The sequence below is a fragment of the Coccinella septempunctata genome, chromosome X (assembly GCF_907165205.1).
Source record: "Coccinella septempunctata chromosome X, icCocSept1.1, whole genome shotgun sequence".
In the NCBI taxonomy this organism is placed as follows: domain Eukaryota; kingdom Metazoa; phylum Arthropoda; class Insecta; order Coleoptera; family Coccinellidae; genus Coccinella; species Coccinella septempunctata.
This window is the reverse complement of record NC_058198.1, coordinates 2,313,316-2,337,787: the sequence shown is the minus strand read 5'-3', so window position 1 is coordinate 2,337,787 and position 24,472 is coordinate 2,313,316. Positions and strand designations below refer to the sequence as shown.

The following is a 24,472-nucleotide window of genomic DNA, read 5'->3' as shown; positions in this document are numbered from 1 at the left end:
GTACACTGGCGAGATGGTCGAGTGTGGATATGTACACTCGTACAAAGAAACTCAGGTTGTCAATGAACTCACTATTCCACACAGCTATTGGCGACAACTTCCTACTCTGGATGTTAATGCACTGCTACATAGATCCCACCAAGTGATAAGTGCTAGAGAAAACCAGGGTATTCCACATCTAGCATTACCTCCAAGATCCCCTGACCCAGAGACAAGGGACAAAAGACAAGAGGTTGTCTCTGCCCTGACCTGAATCCAATCAATCAAGCTTTGGACCAATAACAAAGAGCCCTTGATGCCCAATCTCACAGGAGGTGAAACTGGTAAGGGTTTTGGAACGACCTTTCACTCGAAAACCAAATTCGTCCAAATATAATGTCTAAAGTCCAAAATACCAGAAGAAGAGTGCCCCCAGCGAACACATGGATTCGAATAGATGCTCGAAAATCTCCCGAACTGGAGAGATCAAAGGTTATTATCTCTCAACACGTCACAAATAAGGTTAAAGCTAATCAGAAACATACCGATATCAAGCAAGAAACCTCGTAATTAACGACTAGGCGGAAATTCAGTTCGGACTTGTAGTTTTACCAAAACAATGGCATTCAGATCAGTCATACTTGGTGCTCCAGCATCTGGAAAGGGCACCATTTCTTCGCGAATAGTGAAAACTTTCGGTTTAGAACACGTGGCTAGTGGTGATAGATTGAGAATAAATATTACAAAAAATACACGTAAGTCCAAAATGAAAAGATGAACGTTTCATACTAATTCGATTCCCAGCGATAGGAAAAACTGCCAAAAAATATATTGAAGAAGGTTTATTAGTGCCTGATGATTTAATGGTGAATTTTATCTCAGAAGAAATCAGGCAAATCAAGAAAAATATTTGGCTCTTAGATGGTGAGTAAATTTTAAAATTCAAATAATTAATCGATTGTGAAAACCCATACACTAGTGGTTTTTCAGGTTTTCCGCGTACAGTTAGTCAAGCTGAATCTTTATGGAGGGTACAAAAGCTAGATGTTGTTCTAAATCTTGTTGTTCCTTACAATATCATAGTTGATAGGGTCAAAGGCCGTTGGATACATTTACCAAGTGGTCGTGTTTATAATACAGACTTCAATGCACCTAAAGTGCCTGTGAGTTAATTTACAAGTTTTCATTTTAATTTCATACTTTCTATGACATTCCAATTATTCAAGGGAAAAGATGATATAACTGGTGAAGATCTGGTTCAGAGGAAAGATGATAGCCCGGAAATTGTATTGAAAAGGCTGGAACAATACGAGAAAATGACAAGACCTGTAATCAACTTCTATAAGGAGAAGGGGATATTAGAAGAATTTGCAGGAAACACTTCGGATGAGATATGGCCAAAAGTAAAATCAGTATTATTAAATTATTTATCAGAAGTCAAATAACATAAATATAAAATGAATTGTTATCGGCACAATATACCAACATTCTGCAATGTTTCCTTTTGAAATATTGTAGGTAATTATATAGAAATTAAATGAAACAAATTATATATCAGAATATTTTGTAATATATTTTTCAGTGTTGATAATTTAAATATATACAATTAACCCTATGGGTTGTAAGAAATGAAATTATAAAAATGGGTGTATGAATAAAAAATTGAAACATAAGGGTCCCCAAGTGTTTTAATGAACGATTCAAACAACTTGACTTGGCTCAAAGCCACTGTATTCGCTGGAGGAGGATAGGGTAATCATTCACTATTTCTTTTGTGTAATATTTATATTCAACATAAAAATCACAAAAATTCCAGTTCCATAATTATTTCGAAGAATCAAAATTAGAGAAATTTTATTCATTGAACTTGCAATTAATAAATATTATCAGTTGGTAAATGTATGTTTCATTGAGAATGTAAAAAAATCATTCTACAGAATAACCCCAAACAAGGATTATAAATCACAATTTAAAACAAAAGCTTCAAATTCTTTACTTTTGAATGCTGCTGAGCAGATCAAATGATCTGATGAATCATCTGCATTTGTCCTGCAAACAGTGGATTTCTCTTTCTGCCCAATGCAGAAAAATCCAAATTTTTTATATATTTCCGATTAAATCAAATTGAAATGTTCTTCAATATCTATATCACTGCTGCTAATCGAATATTCGAAGTCTTTGGGAGGTAACCTTTGTGGAGAAAAAGATGAATCTCGACTAAATCCTCTATCGAATATGAAAAGTGGATATTCATTTCCTAGAGTATTTGATTTCCCTGAAGGAACAATAAGCTGCAAAAAATTTTTCATCGTAAGTGATGACTAAATTCACTGATGTATCTGCCGATACTTGTGCTTGTTAGTATTACTTACTGATTGAACAGTATCAATGAGATTGAAAAAGTCCTCTTTACTAGAACAATAGAAACCTATACAACACGATGGGTCCATCTTGCTGATATGCAATTTTCTAGGAGATCTACAATGGAAACTGCCAAGTGGAAAGTCGGGAGCCCAGACATCTACCATTTCTTGGCAATAGTGAGGGTCCAAATGAATCAATTTATCATCTAAAATAAATGTTTCGATAAAATAATGCTATGTTGCTTTGACTTATCGCCACCTTGAAATCCGATGAAGTACATAGAGTGCTTTGGTCTTCCACCTATAATACCTATTCCTTGCTTCAAACTGAATAATGCTGTCAAAGAAGGTGCATAAACTGAGTTGAATTTCTCCAATCCTAAACGAACAGGAACCAAAAGTATCAGAGGTTTCCACTTTCCTTCAGCATCTTCGCTATCTTGAAGGACATCTCCAATATAGACTAAAATTGGAAAGAGACAAACAAAAAACTTCTATGCAGTTTAGTATGACGTTGAAGAGCTTGAGGTACCTGTACAATTTTCTGCAACAAAAACATTGAGGCAATCAAACTCATAATTTTCTTCTGAAGCTAATTTCACGGCCTTTTTCAACAAATGAGCAACGAATCCAGGTCCATACCAATCACCCGCTTTTTTTCCAGATTCTTCACCCAAAGTGACTAGAGTATGGATAGATAATGGACTGTTTTTTGATGGTTTATCCCCAAACCATTTGATTATTTTTCGGTGATTCACAGATTCAATAAATTCTTCACGATTGCCTGGAGTGCCATCAGGATCCCACCTCCAAGCTAGAAATTATATCCTCATCAAGCCGAGATAGCAAATCCCAAAAAAAAGACATGAAGAGAAAACACTACTCAATATTAACTTTAAAAATAATTTTGACCTACATACTTCTTCCTAAAAAATGACAAACTAAAGCTTGAGCCATAAGCATTTGACCACTTCTCAGCATGCAACCCCAGCCACAGTCGCTACTTAAATTGGAACCATTCAGAATGGGAAATTCTCTACGATATGTGAGCCATAATCTACTAAAAAAGTCTTTCTTGAAAGCTTCAAAATTTTCATCATCACCAGTAACAAGCTGAAAATGATCAGATAAAAATCAATAATTGCAATGGATTATACAACATGTATTTAATAGCTTTTGCGTTTATTCGATCGATTTCTAGGTGGCATAGGAAACCACTGTATAATTAGCATTCCTCACAATGAAATATAGATTTTGGAATACACTTGGAATTCTGTTAAGACTTGCGATTCTAATCCCTGTTGTAGAATGAAATAAATTAGTTCATGTGACACCAGATGGAATATCAATGCTTGAAAACCTATCATGCTAAATTTGAATGTTGCAATCTGATCAATTTCACGATTTTTCCATATGTATCGTAAAATGAATGGATTCATAGTTATCTAGGAAAAATTAGAAATTAATTTTCCGAACCCTGCACAGGTCACTACGAGTCCTCACTAATTCAGGAGCAGAAAAACTTGACTGTTAAATTAGCTGACAAAAGTGGTTGACAAATCTTCATTTAAATGCCAAAAGATCCAACTTCAACAGGTAAACTCACATCTCCTTGACTATGAAAGGCAGCCACGTCTGTTCCTAATTCTGTGATATCCGACGAAGGGCTTTCAACCCTTCTATAACACTTTCCTAGTAACCAAACTGGAGATTCTTTGGAGAAATTGCTACGTAGTTTCATACCTGAAAAGTCTAGGGGAATGTTGTTAGATTTATGATCTAGCAGATGCCAGAAAGGAAAGAGAAGACGACAAATTAATGTGAATGTACATGAATCAGAAACAACTAATAAATTTTTTTCTGTTCAAAAAACAATCAGATGTAGGGTTCTAAATTAATAAAGTTACCATATTTAACGTTATTCCACATAGACAGTAATTTATTTTTAACTTTTCCCTCTGCCTCAATATAATTTCCATCTTCTTTGGAATCATTCTCAGGATTGGAACCTACGAATAAAACAAAAGATCCTTAGGACAGACCAGGGTATTAAAATCCGAGGACTAATTAATATATCATGAGAGAATCCTGAGCCTTCATAAAAATATTGGAACCATTTTTCTGAATATTGAAAAATGTTTCAAGGAATTCCTGAAAAACCTCCACTGTGCTGGTTTTTAGATTCACTTATTTCACACCATCCTCACCCAGGATAATAGGTTTTTTTGGATACATCTTAATATATAAAATGTACTAACCCATTCCATTCATTCAAAATTACTTGACATGAATTTTGTATTTATATACATATATATACACACTTATTTATATATATATATATAAAAAGGTAGATAAGCCAAAAAGGCAAGGAACAACGAATCACAGATTACAAAAGATACCCCTAAAGAGATCACAGAACCATTAAAAAGAACTCAGACAGTGGCGTAGCACAAGATTTGGGCCCCTCCCCATGCCACCAATCTGGGGCCCCTTCATAGATCTAGGTAATTGTACTTTACGTCATATTCTGAAAGAAATTTGAGGCTAAGAGAAGAATTCATTCAAATCCTCAACCAGAAATTTGGAATTCAAATGAATTCAAAGGAGTCAAATTAGTATTCAGATATAAATATCAACAAATGCTCCGATTTGAATCGAACTAGCCACACACCATAATACAGGGCGCCAACGGAAAGACCGTCCCATTGAAGACGAGTAGATGCTGACATAGTTTTGGCTATCAGCCCCCATACAAGCAACATAATTCGGATGAAAACAGATAGAAACCATATTAAATTAACACTTGTCAACATTGACTATACTAGAATATAGTCAGGCTCAGGCAATTTCGTATCTGCTCTAATTACTGAAGTCTAGAGTTGTGTCAGTTGCTGTGATGATGTCTTCATAAACAAAAAAATTAACACATAGGAAAGTATGACAGAATAAGAATATCTGAGGCCCTTTTTTACTCGAAGGCCCCTATAGCGCAGGTTCCTTTTTTCATCAGGGGCCCCTATAGTGCAAGGGCCTACCGCACCGCGAGGGGCCTCTCCTACGCCACTGAACGCAGAGCATGAAGAGTAAATTAGCAGCATACACTGATTTATTTTACTCTTTGGCATAAGTAACATTGTAGAGAGAAGCTTTGCTACCTATGTCCACCGTCATACGATTTCCCATTTGTTCGACTTGTCATTTGAATGTTTACTTCAAGTAGAAATCAAACTCCCCAACTTGGATAATCCCTAAAATGAGAATGCCGATTTCCTAAATGAATCGATTTTTAGCAGGTAACCTAGAAATGTTATAAAGTATCAGTCAAATGTTATTTCATCCACATTATTGAATGGAGAATGCATAACACCATTCTACAGTTATGTTTCAAAACGCGTTCGTTTTGAAGTGACTTGTTGATGAACAAAGGGCTCCATAAAAATTTACTCAATATGGCCACTAACAACAATCAGAATGGATGGATAAGCGGGCTTAATTATTGTGCCCCCTTATCTACTGTTCAGGAACAGCAAACAGGAACATCAGAGATTAATCAGTATGAACAACTAGACAGACCAAATACTGGATGCAACACATTGAAGGTGAATATTTGCAAGTCACTAGCATAGCATCTTGTTTTGATTAATATGTACATAATTGCAGAGAAATCCCAAGATGGAACTTTCGAAGACAGATTTATTGAAACTTGTCACATATTTCGAGGGTGAAATTCAAGCTCGTGATATTGTAATTGCTGCTTTGAAAGTAAGTTAGACAGTGCACGCTCACAAACATTTCAATTTGAAAAAAAAAGGTGGGTTTCTTATTGAACTAATTGTTTTCAGTCTGAAAAATTGAAGCAGATTGTGAACTTGGGACGTTATAAACCTGCTGTTATGAATGATCCTTATACAGCATTATTGAGGGACAGTATTGCCGATGGACCCAATGCTAAAGCACCAGTAAGTGAAAGGGATATGACTGCTGCGGCAGAGCAACAACTGCAAGCCCTTGAGCAGCTGGCTCTTCAACAAAGAAGAGCCCACCAGCACATGATTAATATTCTGAAAGAAGCTGAAGCTAAGCATAAAAAAGTGAGATAAAATTAAGATGATACGGTTCAGTTTTCACCGATCATTCTCTTTGTTAGGTTATTCAAGAACTAGAGGAAGAGAAATGTAAGCATGAACATGATACTGCACAAGGCGACGATATAACTTATGGTTTAGAAATGGAAAGAACAAGGCTGAGACAGGAACTAGAACTGGAGAGAAATGGACGAAAAAAATTAGAGAAAGAGCTTAAAAGGCAGCTTGAAATGGCAGATGAAGAGAGGGCTAGGCAGAAACAAATAGTTTTGCTTTTATTGGCAGAAAGAAAAAAAATTATAGTAAAATATATTGAAGAAAGAAAACGAAGTGAAGATTTGGCACAAGTGAGTGATTAATACTGAGTTTTTAACATTAGATTATGCATTCTTTTTTAGATATTATCAGAAGAAAAGTCAAGAAATGATACCATGGCTGAAGGTTTAGAAGAAGAAAGTAAGAAATCTCTTCAAATGGAAGCCGAACTAGAAAAGCAAGGACATGTCTTCGAAGCAGATAGAAGGTCCTTAAAATCTCAGTTAGCTTTGAAAGAAGCTAGGTATGTCTCCGAGAACAATTTACTATCCAATTTGATATTTGAAAAAGATTGGAAGGTGGTCATGAATGCAGCGTATATTGGCATTTTCTCCATTATCCGTTCATATTTGATCAATATTAATAATTATTTAGGTCAATTGAGTTCACGTTATTTTCTATTGTTAATAAATTTTCAGGTGCTTAGAATTAGAGGCGGAAATTAAAAAACTCAAATCTGATTGTGAAGCAATTCGTACTAGAACAAACATCTCCTGTGATACAGCTTCTGCAATGATAAGTAGTATAGCCAAGGTTGTTCAACCCACTGCCACTGTATCCAGTGTTCCAGTGTCGGGACCAAGTAAGTCAGAAGAAGTGTTTGTGTGTAAGTGTCTTTGATTTTTGTATGCTGTGTTTTTCTTTTTGGTTTATGCACTCAAAAAGTTTTAGATATATTGTATGAACTATCACTTTGCAGTTGACCCATTCAATAAATTACATTTTCTTATGACATTTGAATGTCCTAGGGGAAGTTGAATATTGGTATGCTCCGTGTAAAATATATTTCTAAAATAAGTTTTCGAGTGCATGACCTAATTTTTTTTGAGAAATACTGCTAATGAATATTCATCACAATTTAAGGTGTTTTATTTTGTTACAGCAACAGGAATTGCACAATCTGTTATACCAGGCCAAGTACTTCGGCAGACAGCTGTAGCACCTGTAATACCTGCTACCAAGGCTAGTGTTTTGACATTATTGAAATTAAGCAAAACGAAAGTCGCAATTCTCATTAAATTTTAATTTTCAGTTGGCAACACAAAGTTCAATAAGCGCTGCTACCTCACAGGGCACAGTCAGCCGGACTCAAGGAAAATTAAGTTTTCAATATCAATCAAATGTACCTCAAACTCCACCCAAAAAGGGTAGTTTAGCGGCTAGAGGCGTGCCACCTCCAATACCTCCCAACAAACCAGTGATACCAATAAAACAGGCCACTCCTAGAAGACCAGAAACGGCAGCTGATGTTGAGAAAAAAAAGGTCGCAGGCCAGGTTAAGGAAGGTACGAACTCAACTGGTACAATACGAAGTACACAGGGAATTGAAATATTAGGTCAAGAGTTAGCAGATTTTCAACAAATGCTTGTTACGATAGTTACTAACAATAATACTTAAAAATTCATTTCAGATCATAACGATAGGTCTTCTGAGAAAAGTCAGATGGGTTGAGTAGAGACGTGGAATATGATGGCGGATAATCTCGAATGAATTTCACGAAGTCAGTGACTTATCTTGAAAAATCAGCAAGTTAAGTTTGTTGTAGACTATTGCATTCTTTTATGTCTTTAATTTTTTCAATCAAGAACTCTCATGATCAATGATGTTATAAAACTTCTCAATTTCCATCTGTCTGTGATATTTATTTCTCATTTTTTCGCTGACCAAATAATGAAATGTTTGAATTTTTTTTTTTTTTCATAAATGAACTGTTATCATGCAATGATAATTCGAATGTAGGTAATATTGAAAATAGCTTCTTATTCTGGGTTGCTAGTTATCAAAAATAAAATCACTGTAAATATACAATCAAGCTTTCTTAGCAGAAGTCCTGGTGTTCAATTAGTGATGCAGCAGAAATGCCATGATTAAATTTTTGTTTTGAATGCTTTCTAGTTTCCAGCAGATCTCCATAAGATTCCCATTATTGAATCAATATCGAGATCTTTCATTTAAAATTTTCAATTTTGGCATTCATTTACAATTTTTTCGAATCTGAAATGGCACAAATGCAACGGAAGATAGAACAAAATTGTCTACTGATCCTGGAAAAAATGAGTTCAGGTAGCTGAAGGCATTTCGATCTAAAAATTATTAGACGCTAGCAGAGAACTGCCAAACGATAACGATTCTATAATTGATATTTCATTAGTATCATTTTCAATCAGCTGCCAAGTTCCTTGATAATAATTTTGAAATTTTTAAGTGGGAAACTTGTCAATGATGACGGTCTTGAGAGTAGAAAATATATTTACTAATAGCAGTTTTGTAGATATAAGTTTAGAATCAGCTTTCAATGCTCTAAATATCAATTCGAGATTACCTTAGCTCTAGAGGTCATTTTAGCTTACCATCACCAGATATAATAAGGTGTGGATGTAGTTAATGACACAAATTAATCTGAAGAAAATAAATGTTGATTTTTCAAAAAAAAAAACCTAGATGAAGCCATTAGGGAAAATATTAATCTAGGAATGGGTAAAATATTTTGAGCAGCACTATTGGATAAGTTAAAAAGTCTTTAGTTCATGTCAATCTGTCTTATTTCCATATCGTTAGTTCAGTTTTGAAAAGTCTCACCACAAATTATTAAGTATGTTCCAATAATATAGACAAAACAAGATAATTCATAAGGTATCTTAAAATCCGTCTAGTCAACTTAATAAGCAACAAATATAGCCTAAACAAAAGGTAAAAGCAATTATTTGAATACTCCAGTTATGTAATGTAACTTTCTTGGGGTTGTGCTTTACTCATTCATGAAAATATATAGTTTTCTATTCACTATAACAAGTTAAGCAATAAAATGAAAAACCAATATAGGACAACAATCCTTTGGTATCATGTGGAACCATGAATTTTTTGAATTTTTAGGTTATAAGTAGGATTCTATTTCTTGATTTGTCCAGTTTTTGTTGTATGTACCTGGCTTTAGTATCTTACATGAGTCTCAATGAAAATGTGCCTTATACTTGGAATATCTCAGTACATTATTAGACATATTTTTGTTAATCCAATTACTAACATTGAATAATCATGTTGATGCATTGTTGAGAAGTAAATTTTGAGATATTGCAGGAAAAAAACTTTTTGCACACCAGTATTAACTCCTGGAAATGTTTGGGACATCAAGTTTCTAAAATGGTCTGGTGGTAGATGACAATTATCGAAATGGAATCAATTCCTGATAAATCAATAAAACCAACATGGAATATAGCCAAATGGGAGCTTGGTTTTTATTTACAAAGACGAAAATAACTATTTCGAATGAATTTTGATTTGGTTAATTCAAGGGGACTTTATATTCAAACTTCATTGACGAATCAGTTTTCTCTTCCCTTCTAATGTGAATTATTCCTTCCATGAATCCCTCATTTGGCGTTTTGAGATTTTCTATTAGGTACTGAATCTTAATCTTTCTGGACGACGTTGAAAGAAAGCGTTCATAATTTGACTATTGTTGTGATCAGATGTATATAAACTTCGGTTTTTCTTCATTATCAAATGAAAATAATTTTGAAGTACTTAATGCAATTGACGAAGTATGCAGAAAATGGAAATCATGAGCTTCCCTTTTCTAAGTAGTAAAATTTCCGATTGATGTGTCGCCTATAAACTTTATGTCCTGTGTATTAGATTGCATACCCTTATCAGTCTGTTAGTACACTTGCCGTACCTAAACATGGGCTATGTGTAGATAGTTACACACTGAGTTATTTTCGCATAATTTTATGAATTTTTGCGAGACATCTGGATCTCAAGCAGATATTTTAATCAATGAACTCAAAAAAATGGAACATGACACATTGAAAAAAGAATCTATTATTGTCAACAAAATTGTGATATTTATTTGATGTATTGAATTATTTCTACTTCTTGTTCGAATATAGGAATAAAAATTGTACTGCTATTTATTTTCGTGGATTGTTCTGTAATGAGAATATACCTATGTAGTCTTTAATTATATAAACATTTTGTGTTCAATATTGAAGCGTCGGATGATTTTACATTTAATTTGATAGAGTGTATTTATTACTGTCAGAATTGAAATGAATACAAATATTGTAGAACCAGTGTATTTTTGTAAACCTTCACAAGTTTTTCCATTATTTGTTTGCAGATTTCCGATGCCGAAAACAAAATTGTATTTACTGCAAACGATATTGTTCATAAATTGATTTAGCCACAGAATCTTTGTTTTGATTGAATTTTTCACTTATTTGACTATCCCCTGATTTTTTTTCAGAAAAATATCGTACATACTCTTCAATTATTTTATGAAGAAATCAATTCCACGAGAAACTCTTTTGAAAAAATCTCGAAATGAAAACAGAGCGTCATTATTCTTTCAATGATTGTCTTCTGTAATACAAAGAGCACCCTTTAAGAGATTCGTGCGTTGCAATCAATGAATATATACGCAGACACATGACTAAATTGATTATAAAATAACACCTAATTAAATTAGTGTGCACGATCCGCGAAGTAGATGATGTAAAACGAAAACCACGTTTTTTTATTAAAATGAAATTTATCATATTGATAATTTTGATTTATTGGTGTTCATGCGTTATAGCAAATTTGTAAGTTTTTCCTCTTTATTATAAACCAAAATAGGCAAATTAAAAACATTGGTTCCTCAAAATGTATAAACGTTTTATAAGTATAAACTCTTACTTTTCAACATTGAAATAACTGTTAGAAATGCATCTCTAAGCCTAACAGTAAAAAATTGTACTACAGAATGATGTTTAATGTAATGAGTGATAATTATTTGTTCAATAATAACAAATTTTTCGAAAGCAATAGCCACAGAGGGTCAGAATACGTCGAAGAAAATAGTTTATCTCTAAGAGATATATTGCCAGTTAAAGTGAAACATTATGACAAAAATCGAGCACCAAAATTCCAAGGGCAACCAACAGTGGTTTATTTCCATGTTACTGTTCTTTCATTAGATTCAATCAACGAGGAATCTATGGTAAGTTATGAATGGATTGATATTTTTTTATATTATATTCATGTGGTGAATCGTACAAGTATGCATAATTTGTCGAATAATAAATGTATTTCAGACTTATGTTACTGACATATTTCTCGCACAAAGCTGGAGAGATCCACGCCTGAGATTGCCTGAAAATATGAGCGAAGAATACAGAATTTTGGATGTAGAATGGCTTCACAGTATTTGGAGGCCAGATTGCTTCTTCAAAAATGCTAAGAGTGTGACTTTCCACGAGATGACCATTCCGAACCACTATCTTTGGCTATATCACGATAAAACGTTATTGTACATGTCCAAGTAGGTGGAATAATTTTTTCTATACACCATAGTCTATATGCAGTTCAATGAAAATGGCAATTAGATTAGATTAAAGGTGCCTATATGATGCCCTTCTGATCACATCATTGTTAGATTGAGTCGAATTGTACAAATTTGTAATAGTTACCCATCATTTCAGGCTGACTTTAGTTCTTTCATGTGCAATGAAATTCGAATCTTATCCTCACGACACACAGATTTGCTCTATGAGTATAGAAAGTTGTAAGTGTAGTTTTTGGATCACATAATTTTTTTTTCTAATGCAATCCTAATTTAGTATCCCATACTGATCACGACCTGGTTTTCATATGGAATATGACAGATCCATTGGTTGTTAACCCAGAGATTGAATTACCACAGTTAGACATAGCAGAAAATTACACAACCGACTGCACCATTGAATACTCTACAGGTGAAGAATATAATACATGGAAGGCAAATTTGCGAAGGAGTGCAACTCATTGATTTAAAAATTTCGTTGAAGTTTTTCAGCAGGATTAAATCAGTTTTGTTTCAATATTTCAGGAAATTTCACGTGTCTGGCAGTTGTCTTTCAACTACGCAGAAGACTTGGATACCATCTTTTCCACACATATATACCTTCTGCATTAATTGTTGTAATGTCGTGGATATCTTTCTGGATCAAACCTGAAGCAATTCCAGCTAGAGTAACTTTAGGAGTTACTTCATTGCTCACATTGGGTAAATATAAATGTAGAAATGGGATGATTAAAAAAACATTCGCAAATATTCCTAATATATAGTTAGAGTAAGACTTGAATACTGAACTTATATTTGAAATAACTTCTGTGAGGATTTGTTGTATACAGGGTCCAAAAAGAGTACTGCTTAACTTCAGAAGGGAGTTACTTCCCAGCTTGACCGGAGGTAAAGCATCGGGGTTTATTCAACAAACTGAAGCAATTTTTGACGCAGTCGAAAATTTGAAGTGTGGTTGTTCAATTTCTGGACTCCCTGTATGTGTCTCACAAAGATTCCTTATTTTTTCCAGCCACTCAGAACACACAGTCGCAGCAGTCCCTTCCACCTGTGTCTTACGTGAAGGCAATTGACGTTTGGATGTCGAGTTGTTCGGTTTTTGTATTTTTATCCCTGATGGAGTTCGCAGTGGTTAATAACTACATGGGCCCTGTGGCCACAAAGGCGATGAAAGGTTACTCAGACGAAGATATCCCCTCGGAAGTTATGGAGTATAGGGTTAGTTAGTTTCAGAAATATGACAAATAATCAAGGGGGAGGTTTCGATATTCAACTAATATAATCAAACGTTTTTTAGGGTATGGAGAGAATACGATACAGTACCGTCAGCCAGCCTCAATACGAAACTTTTTGTAACGGCAGAAGTATAGCTCTCTGTATCGATAAATTCTCCCGATTCTTTTTTCCATTCTCATTTTTGATACTTAATATTGTATATTGGTGCACCTTTCTGTGAACGGGAAATCAATGAGTTTTTCAAATTTCTGCACAAACAACACACAGAACTTATTCAATATTCTACTTCAGCCTGTAGCTCCTCTCGTTAGAACTCAATAAAATTATTAAAGTTTTGTCGTCCTTCAATCCATTCTCCTTTGTTTTTTCTACCAGTAATCATATGGGGAGCAATTTGGGGAATAGTCCATTCATCATCAACCATGCCTGAGAGTTCATGCATGGTTGTTGGAAGAACTGGGTCAGTTCTGCCATCGAAACAGTGCTTCCACAAAAAGAGTTCTTGAACAGAGAAGTGGTTTCTTCGTTAGAGTGGACGCGTCCACACTTGGTACTCTTCGAATTTAAGAAAAACTGTCGTATCTGGACCCGTCAGGGAAGAGTAAGTATATCGCCATTCATCCTGCCAGTGCCATTGCGCACTCTGATCTTTGACGCTTGTGTTTACTCTTCTTAACAAGCGTCCTGATGTCAGATTGACTTCATGGAGATGTCTCCTGACTGGAGCTCTGGGAAATTGAAGTAGCTGATGAGGAATCTTGAAGACGTTGACTTGCTGTTATCTCTGTAGGTGCTTGTCACCTAAATAGTTGAAAAACGGTCTCTTAGCAGCGTGTAGATGATGTGGAAACATCAATATCCTCCTGACGAGCAATTTGTAGCAAAAATGCGTCAGTTTTCTCCACTATCTCAGAAGATTAGACACAGATAACCTTGTTCAGAGAAGTTAGGATATAGTTACCTTATTTCTTTGTTAAAAATAATGAGAGACTATTAACAGATCGAAAATTTGACGAAATACTCTTTCAATTACATAGAAAAAGTGAGAAAAGTTCCCATTATAGGTCGGTTTCGGTAAATTGCGCAATTTTAGTGGGACTTGCGAGGAATCACCCGGTATATTAGATCCTTCGGGAGGCCTAGGCGTCGAATAAGTAGACGCCGAAAGGGATCGCGTCGGCGCTTTGTGGGGCGTCGAAGTGAGCCGGCATTCAGTTGTCGCTATAAGCACTTGACATGGTTTGGCGAGGAGCATCGCGACGCTCGTCTGGACCACGATCGGTGTATAAATAATATCGTCGATTTCGAATAGACAACGTAACAGGATCGATAGTGTGCGCTGGGTGCAAATTCGGCCGAATAGTGGTGCAAGTGGTGCAGTGGCCAGGACCGATGTGCAAGTCCTCCTGGGTGGTATGCTCGAAAACAAGAAGTTGATGCCCCCAGAGAACACATTCTACGTACGAGGTAGCGCCGATCAATTGGTACGTTCCTATCGCGATCTCTTAAAATGTCATCGTAACGTCTGTTCGATAATCATTATTTGCCGAAAACAATTCCGAGTAAACTGTGCGTTTTTCAAGACGTTATTAATCGACGCAATTCGTTAATCGAGTCACAATTTGTCTACTGTGTTATTGTTTATTTTTAGAATCCCGTCTCAAAATTCTAGATTTAAAGATCCAACCTTATTTACAAAAACACGCTGTAGGTTCAAAATATTATTTCTTTGTCCGGGGAAACATTCTGTATCTCCGATTCTATATCTAAACGGAATTATTCGCGTGGTAAGATTTTCTATTGCCTTTAGTGGAGCAAGGTTTAGACGTAGATAGTTTCGGTGATCGGAAATTTAGGACATACCAATTTGAACTTTTTCACACTGAAATGCAAAGTCTACAATAACACTTGACAAGAAAATTTTCGTTTCTGTAGGGGCATCTTAGGTGAAGTTTTGGTCCTAAGATTCGTGTCGCAATATCCCTCCAGATCTTTTTCAAGAATGCCAACACTGGTCAGGTGATGGACGGGATCCAGCCCAGTTCGACCCGGTGACGGGCAGCCAGGAATGTTCATCCCCGATACCCTGCGCAGCTGCATGGTGGAACCCGATGTTTCGTCGTATCTGCAGACGCCGTCCTCGGGACAGGTGCCTAATGCTGCTACAACCCCTCTCTCCCACACCCCCGCGCAACGTCATTCGTGATATGTAATTAACATGATTAACATGAGTGTTATCTGTTCTGTAACTGTACTGTACCATATTCTTGTATAATGCTGGGTGTCGTTTTGGAGACCATACTATCCCATCTATCATCTGCTCGCTCCAACTCTTTCACATCTTTTGGAAATCGATCGACTGAGAATGTACAACACTTTTTCCGTTCAAATTCCTTGTGTATATAGTTTTTAATAAAGATAACCCATAAAAATTCGACACTTTAAATTTGACACGAAAATATTTTCGATTCAGTACCAGTACGATCATTTCTGTACTTCCATAAGAGATTAGGGGCTTCAGTTTTCCTTACAAACTCCGAACAAACTTGTCCAAGCGTCTAATCAACGGATTGCTTTCAACTATAGCTAAGTCAAAAACCAAACAATACATTTCGCCATCTCAGTCGATCGACTTTGCTATTTAATGCTCTCTTTTGCTCGTTTTCGATGTCTATATCTGTTGTTGACTTTGCACAGACACCGTTAGGTAATACTTTTTTGAGTATCTCATTGCATTCTTTCACATTTTTGAGTAACCTCACGTCATGTGGCCAGGACAGTTCACAACAGATCTGCATTGGAACATGTATCCGATTTTGTGAAACTCGAAAAGAGAAAGACAGTCTTCACATTACCCACACGGGACATGAATGCAAATCTGTTTATAACTTCAGCGTCAAGTATCCCGATCAATCCCATATTTTTTTTTCCTATAGCTACATGTTTCATTTTACATAACGACAGAACATGAGGTCATCCAGAAATTTGTCAAAACTAATCAAGCCTAACATCTAAAATCCGATTCGGTACATGTTTGACTTTTCTGTTACGTTATTGCTTGAGTTTTCTTTTACTCATTCAAAGCAGGGACTAAAAAGATGCTGTGCAATTATTGATGGTGAACAATGTAACGGTTTGACGATAATTTAAATCAATTGCATGATTGTCAGAATGAGGATATGTCAACTTTATATGTAAGTTTTGCTTTTCTTTAATTTGATATGCTTAAATGACGACGCAGACCTGGTAACTTCTTCGAGTAAGTTTATCGAAATGCGATGAGGTTTCGAAAATCTTGATCCTCCAGTCCAGGCAACTGGACTACTTGCAAATCGACCGATACTAGATCGTTTAATGGACGGATCGTATGAAAAACGTATCGAGCCCGAGGTCCAATGGCCTTTTGCGGAATAAAGATGGAACATAATCGAGTTGTGCATTGCAGGAACTCGTTTTTCAGTGAGTCGATATGGTTTGCGTGGTCGAACTCCGGATAGGAATGCGTTCAGGAGCTGGTGCTGCGGATTTTCTCATTTCCTAAAGCTCGCTGTAGCTAACTATAAATATCTAAGATATAAATAGATGACATCGGATTTATCCGTCCGCACGCGCCCGCTGTGACATCCGAAGACCATCTGGATGTCCGGGCTTCAATTTAAATTTTCCTCTAGGTACAACAGACTATAATGGGTAGATGTCTCGGAAACTATGTCGGCGATATTTCATTACAAAATTAACTCTCTTCGTTAATGATGACTGAAAGTCTTATGTAAATTTCATTTTCGACGACACAGATCGGCGACTTCAATGTCATGAAAAACTTTCATCGTAGATTTATATATAGGTACTCACTACAAAAACAATTGTTTTTCTCATGGTCCTATAAACCCAAGACTCAAATTCATGAAGTAATCAACACGTATTTCTTTATAAAAGCTGTAACTCCCAGCTATCAAGCTTCTTTAACTCCATCAAAAAGAAAATGATATACATTTGATTTTTATGAAATTGACGAGTAATTAATTTGATGTTCAACCATTTTTATCTGCACATCTTTCGAATAACCACATCAAGCCGATAATTACATAAGGAATCAGTGAAGGAATCAATTGAAGAATTGAAATCCCAAAATCTAGAATTGACACCTCAGAAAAATTTCAAAAATAGCTACCAAAAACGACCATCACAAGAGACGGAATTGAGAATCACCTTAAAACAATCAGAAAAACGAGGCAAACACTCACAAATAAACGAAATATGGATTAACACTGGAGCAATAACTTGAAATAAGGATGTAACGAGGTATCGGTTGATTTTGTGCGAAAAGAACCCATAGGTACATGAACTCCAATTGAAAAAGTAAAGATGAGTAGATTTGATGTAGATCTTGCTACAAATCACTTTCTAATGCGTTTTATGCTGAAAGGCTTTTGAGGATGGCTTTGAAGGAAATGCCATGGATGCAGATACCCATATCGAATAACATATATTCTCCTCAACAAAAAGTTGACGTTATGAGAATGGTTAGACTGAATTGCACGTATTCAAAATCCTCCATTTCGATTTTCCACTGACAATAGCATGCTTTGATGTTTGTCGAAACATCGAAAACAAACAGAAATTATGGATAGGTACGTTTTGCTATTTCCGAAAATCTATTCCATATTTAAGTAAGCATTCCGAACAAAATTGAATATAACGCCTCTGAAAAGATTTGTCGATTCATTTTTTTGAAACACTCCAAAAAAGTACTAAGAAAAACAGCTGATAGAAATTTTCACCTTCGAAATCGCACTTTAGAAGTTTTTGAGGATTAATGTGTTTCTATGTAGCTAGTGAATCCTGTTCTTGTTCAAAGTGAAGGGGGAATGTCATTTTTCGAATTTTCATTCCATTTTTTCACGAAGAAAACCGAATTGTTTAAAGTTATAGAGCTGTGTGGTTCAGTTGATGAAATTTGACGTTCCTCCACTTTTGGTGTTTTCGATATCGAAACGTTTTCTCAAAATATAACGTCATGATATTGAAATTCCTATTCAGCAGGACGAGTTCCATCCTTTCATCGAGGCTTTGCTACCTTTTGTCAAATCATTTTCCTACACGTGGTTCAACCTCCAGGCAGCTAAAAGAAAATATTATAAAAAACATGAGAAACGAATGTCGATGGAAGAAGAACGTCAGTGTAAGGAGGCACTCCAGGTAAGCATCGCACCCCCATACTTAACAATTCGAAGGAGATGTTAGACCAAATAAAACACCAATCATTTTTTCGATTTCGCAGAATGAGAAGGCGGAAGTTAAACAGAAATGGGCATCGAGGCTCCTGGGAAAACTTCGAAAGGATATTACACAGGAGTGCAGGGAGGATTTCGTCCTCAGCATCACGGGAAAGCGACCAGCCACCTGCGTTCTGAGCAATCCGGATCAGAAGGGAAAGATGCGTCGAATCGACTGTCTGAGACAGGCCGATAAAGTGTGGCGTTTAGATTTGGTGATGGTGATTCTATTCAAGGCGATACCGCTTGAAAGTACTGACGGCGAAAGGCTTGAGAAGAGTCCCGATTGTTCGCAACCAGGATTATGTGTGAATCCATATCATATAAATGTCTCAGTACGGGAACTGGACCTTTATCTAGCGAATTTCATCAATTGTCATGGTAATATTTATTTAATTACGCGAAATATCATAGTTTTGTCCAGATTTTCTGATATTTATTAGTTATTTTTCACTTGTAATTTAACACTTAGCACAAGTGAATTGAGAACCTTGAGAAAATTATTAGGCTTCTTGATACCTCTTCATATTTATATTTTATCCAAAAAATTAATATTTATCTTAAATTTAAATGACCACTTTCTTCAAGTCGTATAACGACACGATGATAGGAAATACGTCGCGGCGCAATGTATTGATTGGCGGAATGAAAGAAGGGAATAAAGTGCTCTAGATGATGCAAAAATGCGTTCGTCTTAAAACTGTTCCTAGCTATCAGATTCTCCTAAAAACAACTCTACTATCACTTCTATCAGTTCAATTTGTATGAGCTTCATCAGTTTGGAATAAAAACTAAAAGACATAAGACATCAATAAATAAACGAATAATGTTCTCACTTTTTTCAGAATTATTGATAAGGGATGGACTATTTTTCACTAACAATAAGAAGGATGACGAGCGCAAAAACAAAGGTTAGTTCATTTTTTCACTTGAGTGTAACGAAGATATGGTACTTCAAACTTATTTCGTCCAAAAGTTGAGTTAAAAAGTGGAATAAATTTATAATTGACCAAAAAAATCACAAGGCAAAAGAGTGTAGAAAACAGAAAGTTTGGTGTATGAAAATGTGGGTTTTCGAGCATGCAGAAACTAAAGTCTCTTCGTACAGAGTTTCGCTGTTGAAATATGCAAATTCTAATATGTGATATCTCCTTTTAATTCTTTGTCCGATCCAATTGGGATCTTTTTTCAATCAGTAATCAACATGACTTATTAGCCTCAACTTTTGGTCTAGCAGCTCTGCCTGAAGAAATTTGATGCTGTAATCATCGAACAAACAAATCAGTTTTCTTCGGACCTCCGTAACTAAGAAACGAACAAACAGATGGAAATAATTTCTTCTTTTCCCAAAGACCAAGTTACTTCGGTCGAATAATTCAGTGAAATTCTTTCCAGTTGCAGGATACACCCACAATCCTTACAACGGTGTTATAGTTAATGAAATAATAATAGCAACTGGAGTGTTTTCGTCAGAGGAACTGTGGAAATTATCAAAATGTAAATAAATTTAATTAATTTTCTCGTTTGAAATTTTCATTGTTGTTAATTTTAGCTTCGATTCTTCACGAATTATCGGACCCCCAACCCAACGTCAACAGCGTTAAATTAGAACATCCCTCTTATTACTCCAACAACTATTCGGAAGGCCCAGTAGTGGACAGGCCGACATCAGTCGATGCGATGGTCGTATCTGCAGCTTATTGTGAGTAATCAGTCAAACTGCCCTAAGTTTTCACTTCATCATCACTCTTTCAATCTGCAATCAATTTAACCCCTTTCGTTACGAAAATTCTCGAGATCCACAATGAACCAAACAATAATTCTTCATCCAACTTCCAGCCATGTCCCAAAACACGACGCTAGTGTCTTCCAGTTCTCAAGCGAGCCCCAGCCATTTATTCTACCAGCACAGTCCAGAGTCCCACCAGCACCACCAAAATCAAGTCAAGTATCAAGAAAACGGCCACGACACCCTAACAGATTTCGTGACCTACGTCTGCCAAGAAACGGAAAACGATCAAACCAACCAGGTGGGTGAAAAGTTCAGTACGCTCGGAAAACATAAATTTACCCAATTTTTTCTGCCGTTTTGCAGATGCAGACGAACCTATCGAGAAGTCCGAAGCCCCAATACTTCCCCTCGACGATGCTGCCTCCACCCCCGTTACCGCCGATGGCCAGGCCGGTGGCTCTCATAAGATCGACGGTTGACGCGTCCATGAGCGGTACGAATTCGCCGCCCGCGAGCATAACGCCCCCCTGCAGTGAGACCTCCACCGCCGAGGACGTCCCCGATATAAGTTCCTCACCACCGCTAAGTCCAGGGAGGCACGACAGGAGGAAGTCGCCAACGCAGAGGAATTCCGTGCCCCCAACGAGCCCCTACTCCCCGAACAGAGATTACTTCAACCACTTTCACGGTCAACCGGGACATGTTGGTAGTATGCAGGGATAAAAGATTGGCAGGATGTTTTCTCTAGTTTTAGTAGTTCATGTACTCTACGGTTGAAAAAACTCTATCTATATTCTAAATGAACTATAATCTACCCGAAAATAAAACCTTCCAAGGTTTGAGGTGCTGAGGTCCAACCTTCATGGGCCACAAAATGACTTGGATGGACGTAAGTGATGATTGTAAGACCAAAAATCACTTATGAGGCAATAATCTGGCATGCCAAGCGATGTCAGAGCAGCTAGCCTTTGTTTGCATCCTAAGAGCACGTGCCAAATAGGACTAGAGATCATTGCAGATCTCACGCCTCTTAATCTGGTAATATGGAGCTTATCCAGGGTAGGTACAGGTGTTGGGAGAATTAGGAATCAGCCTAGGCCTCTCTGGCAGGGCTGACACCAGATGCTCACTACCACTAGGCCCTCGTCCAAGCGTCTCCATTCTAAGATGATATTGAACGAATTAGGCAGCAGTATGAGCTTGGGGATCCGAGAAAATGAGGACTCCAATTCACCTTTAAGGGTTTATCACTGAATTTATGAATATAGTAGTATATGAGCTCGCTTAGATTGTGATAAAAAGAATTTCTCTCCGAATAAACTCCTACCATTCTTTTTTCCCTGGTATATGTAGAAAACAGTAATACCAACAGCTGATGGAATAATACTAACCGATTGACAATTGCAGATTTTCAGTTACCCCAACATGGGAGGAATGACTGGTGTTATCAGTCCTACGAATCTCAGTATGTACAATCCGACGGTACCCTGTTCGAGAGGTACTCCTCGTTCTAGCATACCCCGCTGGAATACCCCCCTCTTCACCCTCGACCAAGAGGACTTCAACATGATCGCGCACCAAGCCAACTCCGAGCCCAACGCCATTATACTGATGGAAGACGGTACCACAGCGACCAGCACGTCAGAACATGCGAGTCAGTGTTGCACAAGTGCTAATCTGCTGAGTGATGCGGACAGGTTTTTCCAAGGCAACGATCTAGAGACGTCCACAGCTAGGGAAAACGATCAGTTATCCGCACCCACCACACCCTAAAACGTATTAACGACGATCAATAACTGCCTTATGCGGCTTCATTGCCAATTCGAGAGTGATGATTGAGTTGAATTTTTGTATTATTTAGCGCGTTTTCGTGCGTATGGAGGCTGCTCAAATAGTTTAGTTGGGGAAAGATGTATTGAAAATCTGTATATCCCCGTACAAATCGTTTCGATGATGATTCGAAAGCACAGAATATTTAAAGGGTTTCTTTAGATCGGCACAAATAATGAAATAACATTTCTGAACCAACTCCCAACTCGCTATACGCACAGTATACTGTGAAATCGGCATTCTTTCAATGCGAAATAGTGACTTGAATAAAATTCAAGATGGAAACCTTCAAAAACCTATCATTTGAAATTCTGAAGCAGATAAACCTAAGCGATTCTTTCCTGTCATCATCAAATTGATTTTATATAACAAAAATCATGTTTTTATGTCTCGTGTTCATTCAGGACTTTCCGGTTAAAAATCCAGAAATGCTAAAAAACATTCAGGGACCAAATTGTAAATGACCGAAATTTGTTGGAAACAATATCAAACAGCTTTCAACTACGGTTGAAGTGGGAAACTAGCGATCTCGAATTAAAAAATGTTTCGAATGTGCATAAAACGCATTGTTTCAGGTTGATCTGATGGAAATTCCTAAATGACCTATACGAAACATATTAAAATAACCAAATATGTACTTAGACAGAATAGGTGAAAAACGGATCCGGATGAGGCAGTGTCTGAGTATATCCTTTTGAGGAATTCAATTGAAAGAGACACACTTGCAATTGAGTTCATCAATCAATAAACCTCCACACTGCCTCATATTCGGTTAACTTAAAAATTCTGATTCCGTTCCTATGTTGGGTAGTATATCCAGCGGTGCTTGTCTTCCATAACTATGGCTTGTTTTTCAAGAACAAGCAGTGAGCTGGGTTTGTGCCTTAGTATTACAATAATAAAAATATTGACCTTGTTAACAAATATAACATTCAATATGTTATAATCAAGCTTATTCAATATGTAAGGGAGGCTCAATCGATTGATCGTTCACATCTTGTAATGATTGTTGGAGTTCCGACTATCAAAAATTATCATTACCAATATTGGATTCGTATACCTATTCGGAAAACTATAATTACTTTATCAGAATGCTAACAGTTCGTCAGTAATTCATTTCATGATTATTTTTCTCTATGATAGTATCAGTTCCAGGTATGAAACTGTTAGAACTCCATTGATATCCTTCAAGAAATCATCAGCATAATCCATAAAAGGATGTTCAATCCAAAAACTGATTGATTAACTTTCGTTCAAGAGGAATACCTAACATACCTACAAATTTACAAGCGTTAGTCAGTCAGTCAGTCGGAACCTGTTCATTATATGAAGAAGTGGTTTATAAAAAAATCGATACAGCTTTATCCAAGCCGAATGTTCGGATCATGTAGAATTCACGTTATTCAGCTATGAATTTGGGAATTCTCAATGAATTAAATACAAATATATTTATGTACTTATGATAGTCTTGATCAAAAAGGTTTACACTTCATATTTCCAACCATTTCGTGAGTAGACTCCTAAAATCAACAAGGTAATGCTTGGAAATGTGAAATGGGAGGGTAATCAATATTGAGTGGCTTCTTTCCCTATGAAGCCCTTCAATTTGAAAAATTCCCTACAATTATCATATAAATGAACGAATTCTTCTGTGATTTTTAGGTCAAAAACCAACTTTATAGTTCAGGTCATGTTGTTTGTCAGGTCATGCTTCTCGATTATTTTGAAATTTCACACATACCTAATATGGGTTCTCCGAGCTTTTTATATTTGAACCCATCCGCAAATTTTTCCAAAGACACATAAAATTTCCACATGTTCTCACGAAATATTATGACATCTTGAATTGTTATTCATCTTAAATTGTTTTTTTTTTCGAATATTGACGATGGTTATTTATTCAGGTCGAAAGAGAGTCGTTATTATTTGAATTAAGTGTATTCTCAATCATTGTAATGATGGTTATAATATTTTAATGAGAAAATGTGGATTTGGAATCGGATTATTTGCGGGGGAAAATTTAGTATCATATACCTATCCTACATATTATTATTATTATGAATAAAATGTAAATAAAACGACACCTTTGTTACTTATGCGTATACTTTTAGAATCGGGTGATATTTAACCAGTGCCATTGATATTGTTGATTACCTACATTGTTAGACGTATATACGTCAGTAGAGGTTAATAATAGTGAGCTTAACCTAAAATGTATGATTTTATGATTAAATCAGAGGGTTTATTTAATAAATTGTTTTTTATTCAACAAAAAAACTTGGTTGATCTGCACGGTCGAACTGGGTAGTTGTTATAATATGAGAATAAATAA

At 36.2% G+C, this 24,472-nt stretch overlaps 5 protein-coding genes across 13 annotated transcripts; 4 read left to right on the top strand and 1 right to left on the bottom strand.

Moving 5' to 3' along the window:
* The first annotated feature begins 461 nt into the window (after window positions 1-461).
* LOC123321469 (GTP:AMP phosphotransferase AK3, mitochondrial) lies at window positions 462-1,657 on the top strand. The gene is made up of 4 exons (XM_044909092.1): window positions 462-734; window positions 784-903; window positions 970-1,142; window positions 1,206-1,657. The coding sequence occupies exons 1-4, from the start codon at window positions 599-601 to the stop codon at window positions 1,422-1,424; spliced, it is 648 nt and encodes a 215-aa protein (XP_044765027.1). The 5' UTR covers window positions 462-598; the 3' UTR covers window positions 1,425-1,657.
* An 88-nt stretch (window positions 1,658-1,745) lies between these two features.
* Window positions 1,746-4,748, bottom strand: LOC123321467 (cysteine protease ATG4D). 2 transcript variants are annotated; one of them, XM_044909090.1, is made up of 8 exons: window positions 4,601-4,748; window positions 4,250-4,351; window positions 3,949-4,094; window positions 3,263-3,455; window positions 2,875-3,156; window positions 2,602-2,805; window positions 2,352-2,548; window positions 1,746-2,270 (listed from the first exon to the last, which is right to left on the bottom strand). In XM_044909090.1, the coding sequence occupies exons 1-8, from the start codon at window positions 4,611-4,613 to the stop codon at window positions 2,094-2,096; spliced, it is 1,314 nt and encodes a 437-aa protein (XP_044765025.1). In that variant the 5' UTR covers window positions 4,614-4,748; the 3' UTR covers window positions 1,746-2,093. The 2 variants fall into 2 exon arrangements, with proteins under 2 accessions (XP_044765025.1, XP_044765024.1); XM_044909089.1 differs by lacking the exon at window positions 4,601-4,748 and adding an exon at window positions 4,550-4,592.
* A 671-nt stretch (window positions 4,749-5,419) lies between these two features.
* Window positions 5,420-10,813, top strand: LOC123321501 (CTTNBP2 N-terminal-like protein). Of its 3 annotated transcripts, XM_044909146.1 has the most exons (10): window positions 5,420-5,635; window positions 5,720-5,941; window positions 6,003-6,104; window positions 6,185-6,433; window positions 6,490-6,774; window positions 6,826-6,986; window positions 7,162-7,349; window positions 7,626-7,705; window positions 7,776-8,028; window positions 8,155-10,813. In XM_044909146.1, the coding sequence occupies exons 2-10, from the start codon at window positions 5,759-5,761 to the stop codon at window positions 8,193-8,195; spliced, it is 1,542 nt and encodes a 513-aa protein (XP_044765081.1). In that variant the 5' UTR covers window positions 5,420-5,635; window positions 5,720-5,758; the 3' UTR covers window positions 8,196-10,813. The 3 variants fall into 3 exon arrangements, with proteins under 3 accessions (XP_044765081.1, XP_044765080.1, XP_044765082.1); XM_044909145.1 differs by having other exon boundaries at window positions 5,420-5,941; XM_044909147.1 differs by having other exon boundaries at window positions 5,421-5,941; window positions 7,162-7,325.
* A 324-nt stretch (window positions 10,814-11,137) lies between these two features.
* On the top strand, window positions 11,138-13,637 carry LOC123321572 (glycine receptor subunit alpha-4). The gene is made up of 8 exons (XM_044909242.1): window positions 11,138-11,326; window positions 11,547-11,724; window positions 11,819-12,045; window positions 12,206-12,288; window positions 12,344-12,478; window positions 12,592-12,768; window positions 13,079-13,284; window positions 13,364-13,637. Exons 1-8 carry the CDS (start codon window positions 11,268-11,270, stop codon window positions 13,520-13,522), a joined length of 1,224 nt encoding a protein of 407 aa, XP_044765177.1. The 5' UTR covers window positions 11,138-11,267; the 3' UTR covers window positions 13,523-13,637.
* Window positions 13,638-14,517: 880 nt separating this feature from the next.
* LOC123321430 (nuclear factor 1 C-type) lies at window positions 14,518-24,394 on the top strand. Of its 6 annotated transcripts, none has more exons than XM_044909018.1 (10): window positions 14,518-14,786; window positions 15,238-15,451; window positions 18,346-18,501; window positions 18,584-18,959; window positions 19,424-19,489; window positions 19,974-20,075; window positions 20,131-20,280; window positions 20,418-20,608; window positions 20,674-21,012; window positions 21,718-24,394. In XM_044909018.1, the coding sequence occupies exons 2-10, from the start codon at window positions 15,371-15,373 to the stop codon at window positions 22,081-22,083; spliced, it is 1,827 nt and encodes a 608-aa protein (XP_044764953.1). In that variant the 5' UTR covers window positions 14,518-14,786; window positions 15,238-15,370; the 3' UTR covers window positions 22,084-24,394. The 6 variants fall into 6 exon arrangements, with proteins under 6 accessions (XP_044764953.1, XP_044764954.1, XP_044764952.1 ...); XM_044909019.1 differs by having other exon boundaries at window positions 18,343-18,501; window positions 19,980-20,075; XM_044909017.1 differs by having other exon boundaries at window positions 18,343-18,501.
* The last annotated feature ends 78 nt before the right edge of the window (window positions 24,395-24,472 follow it).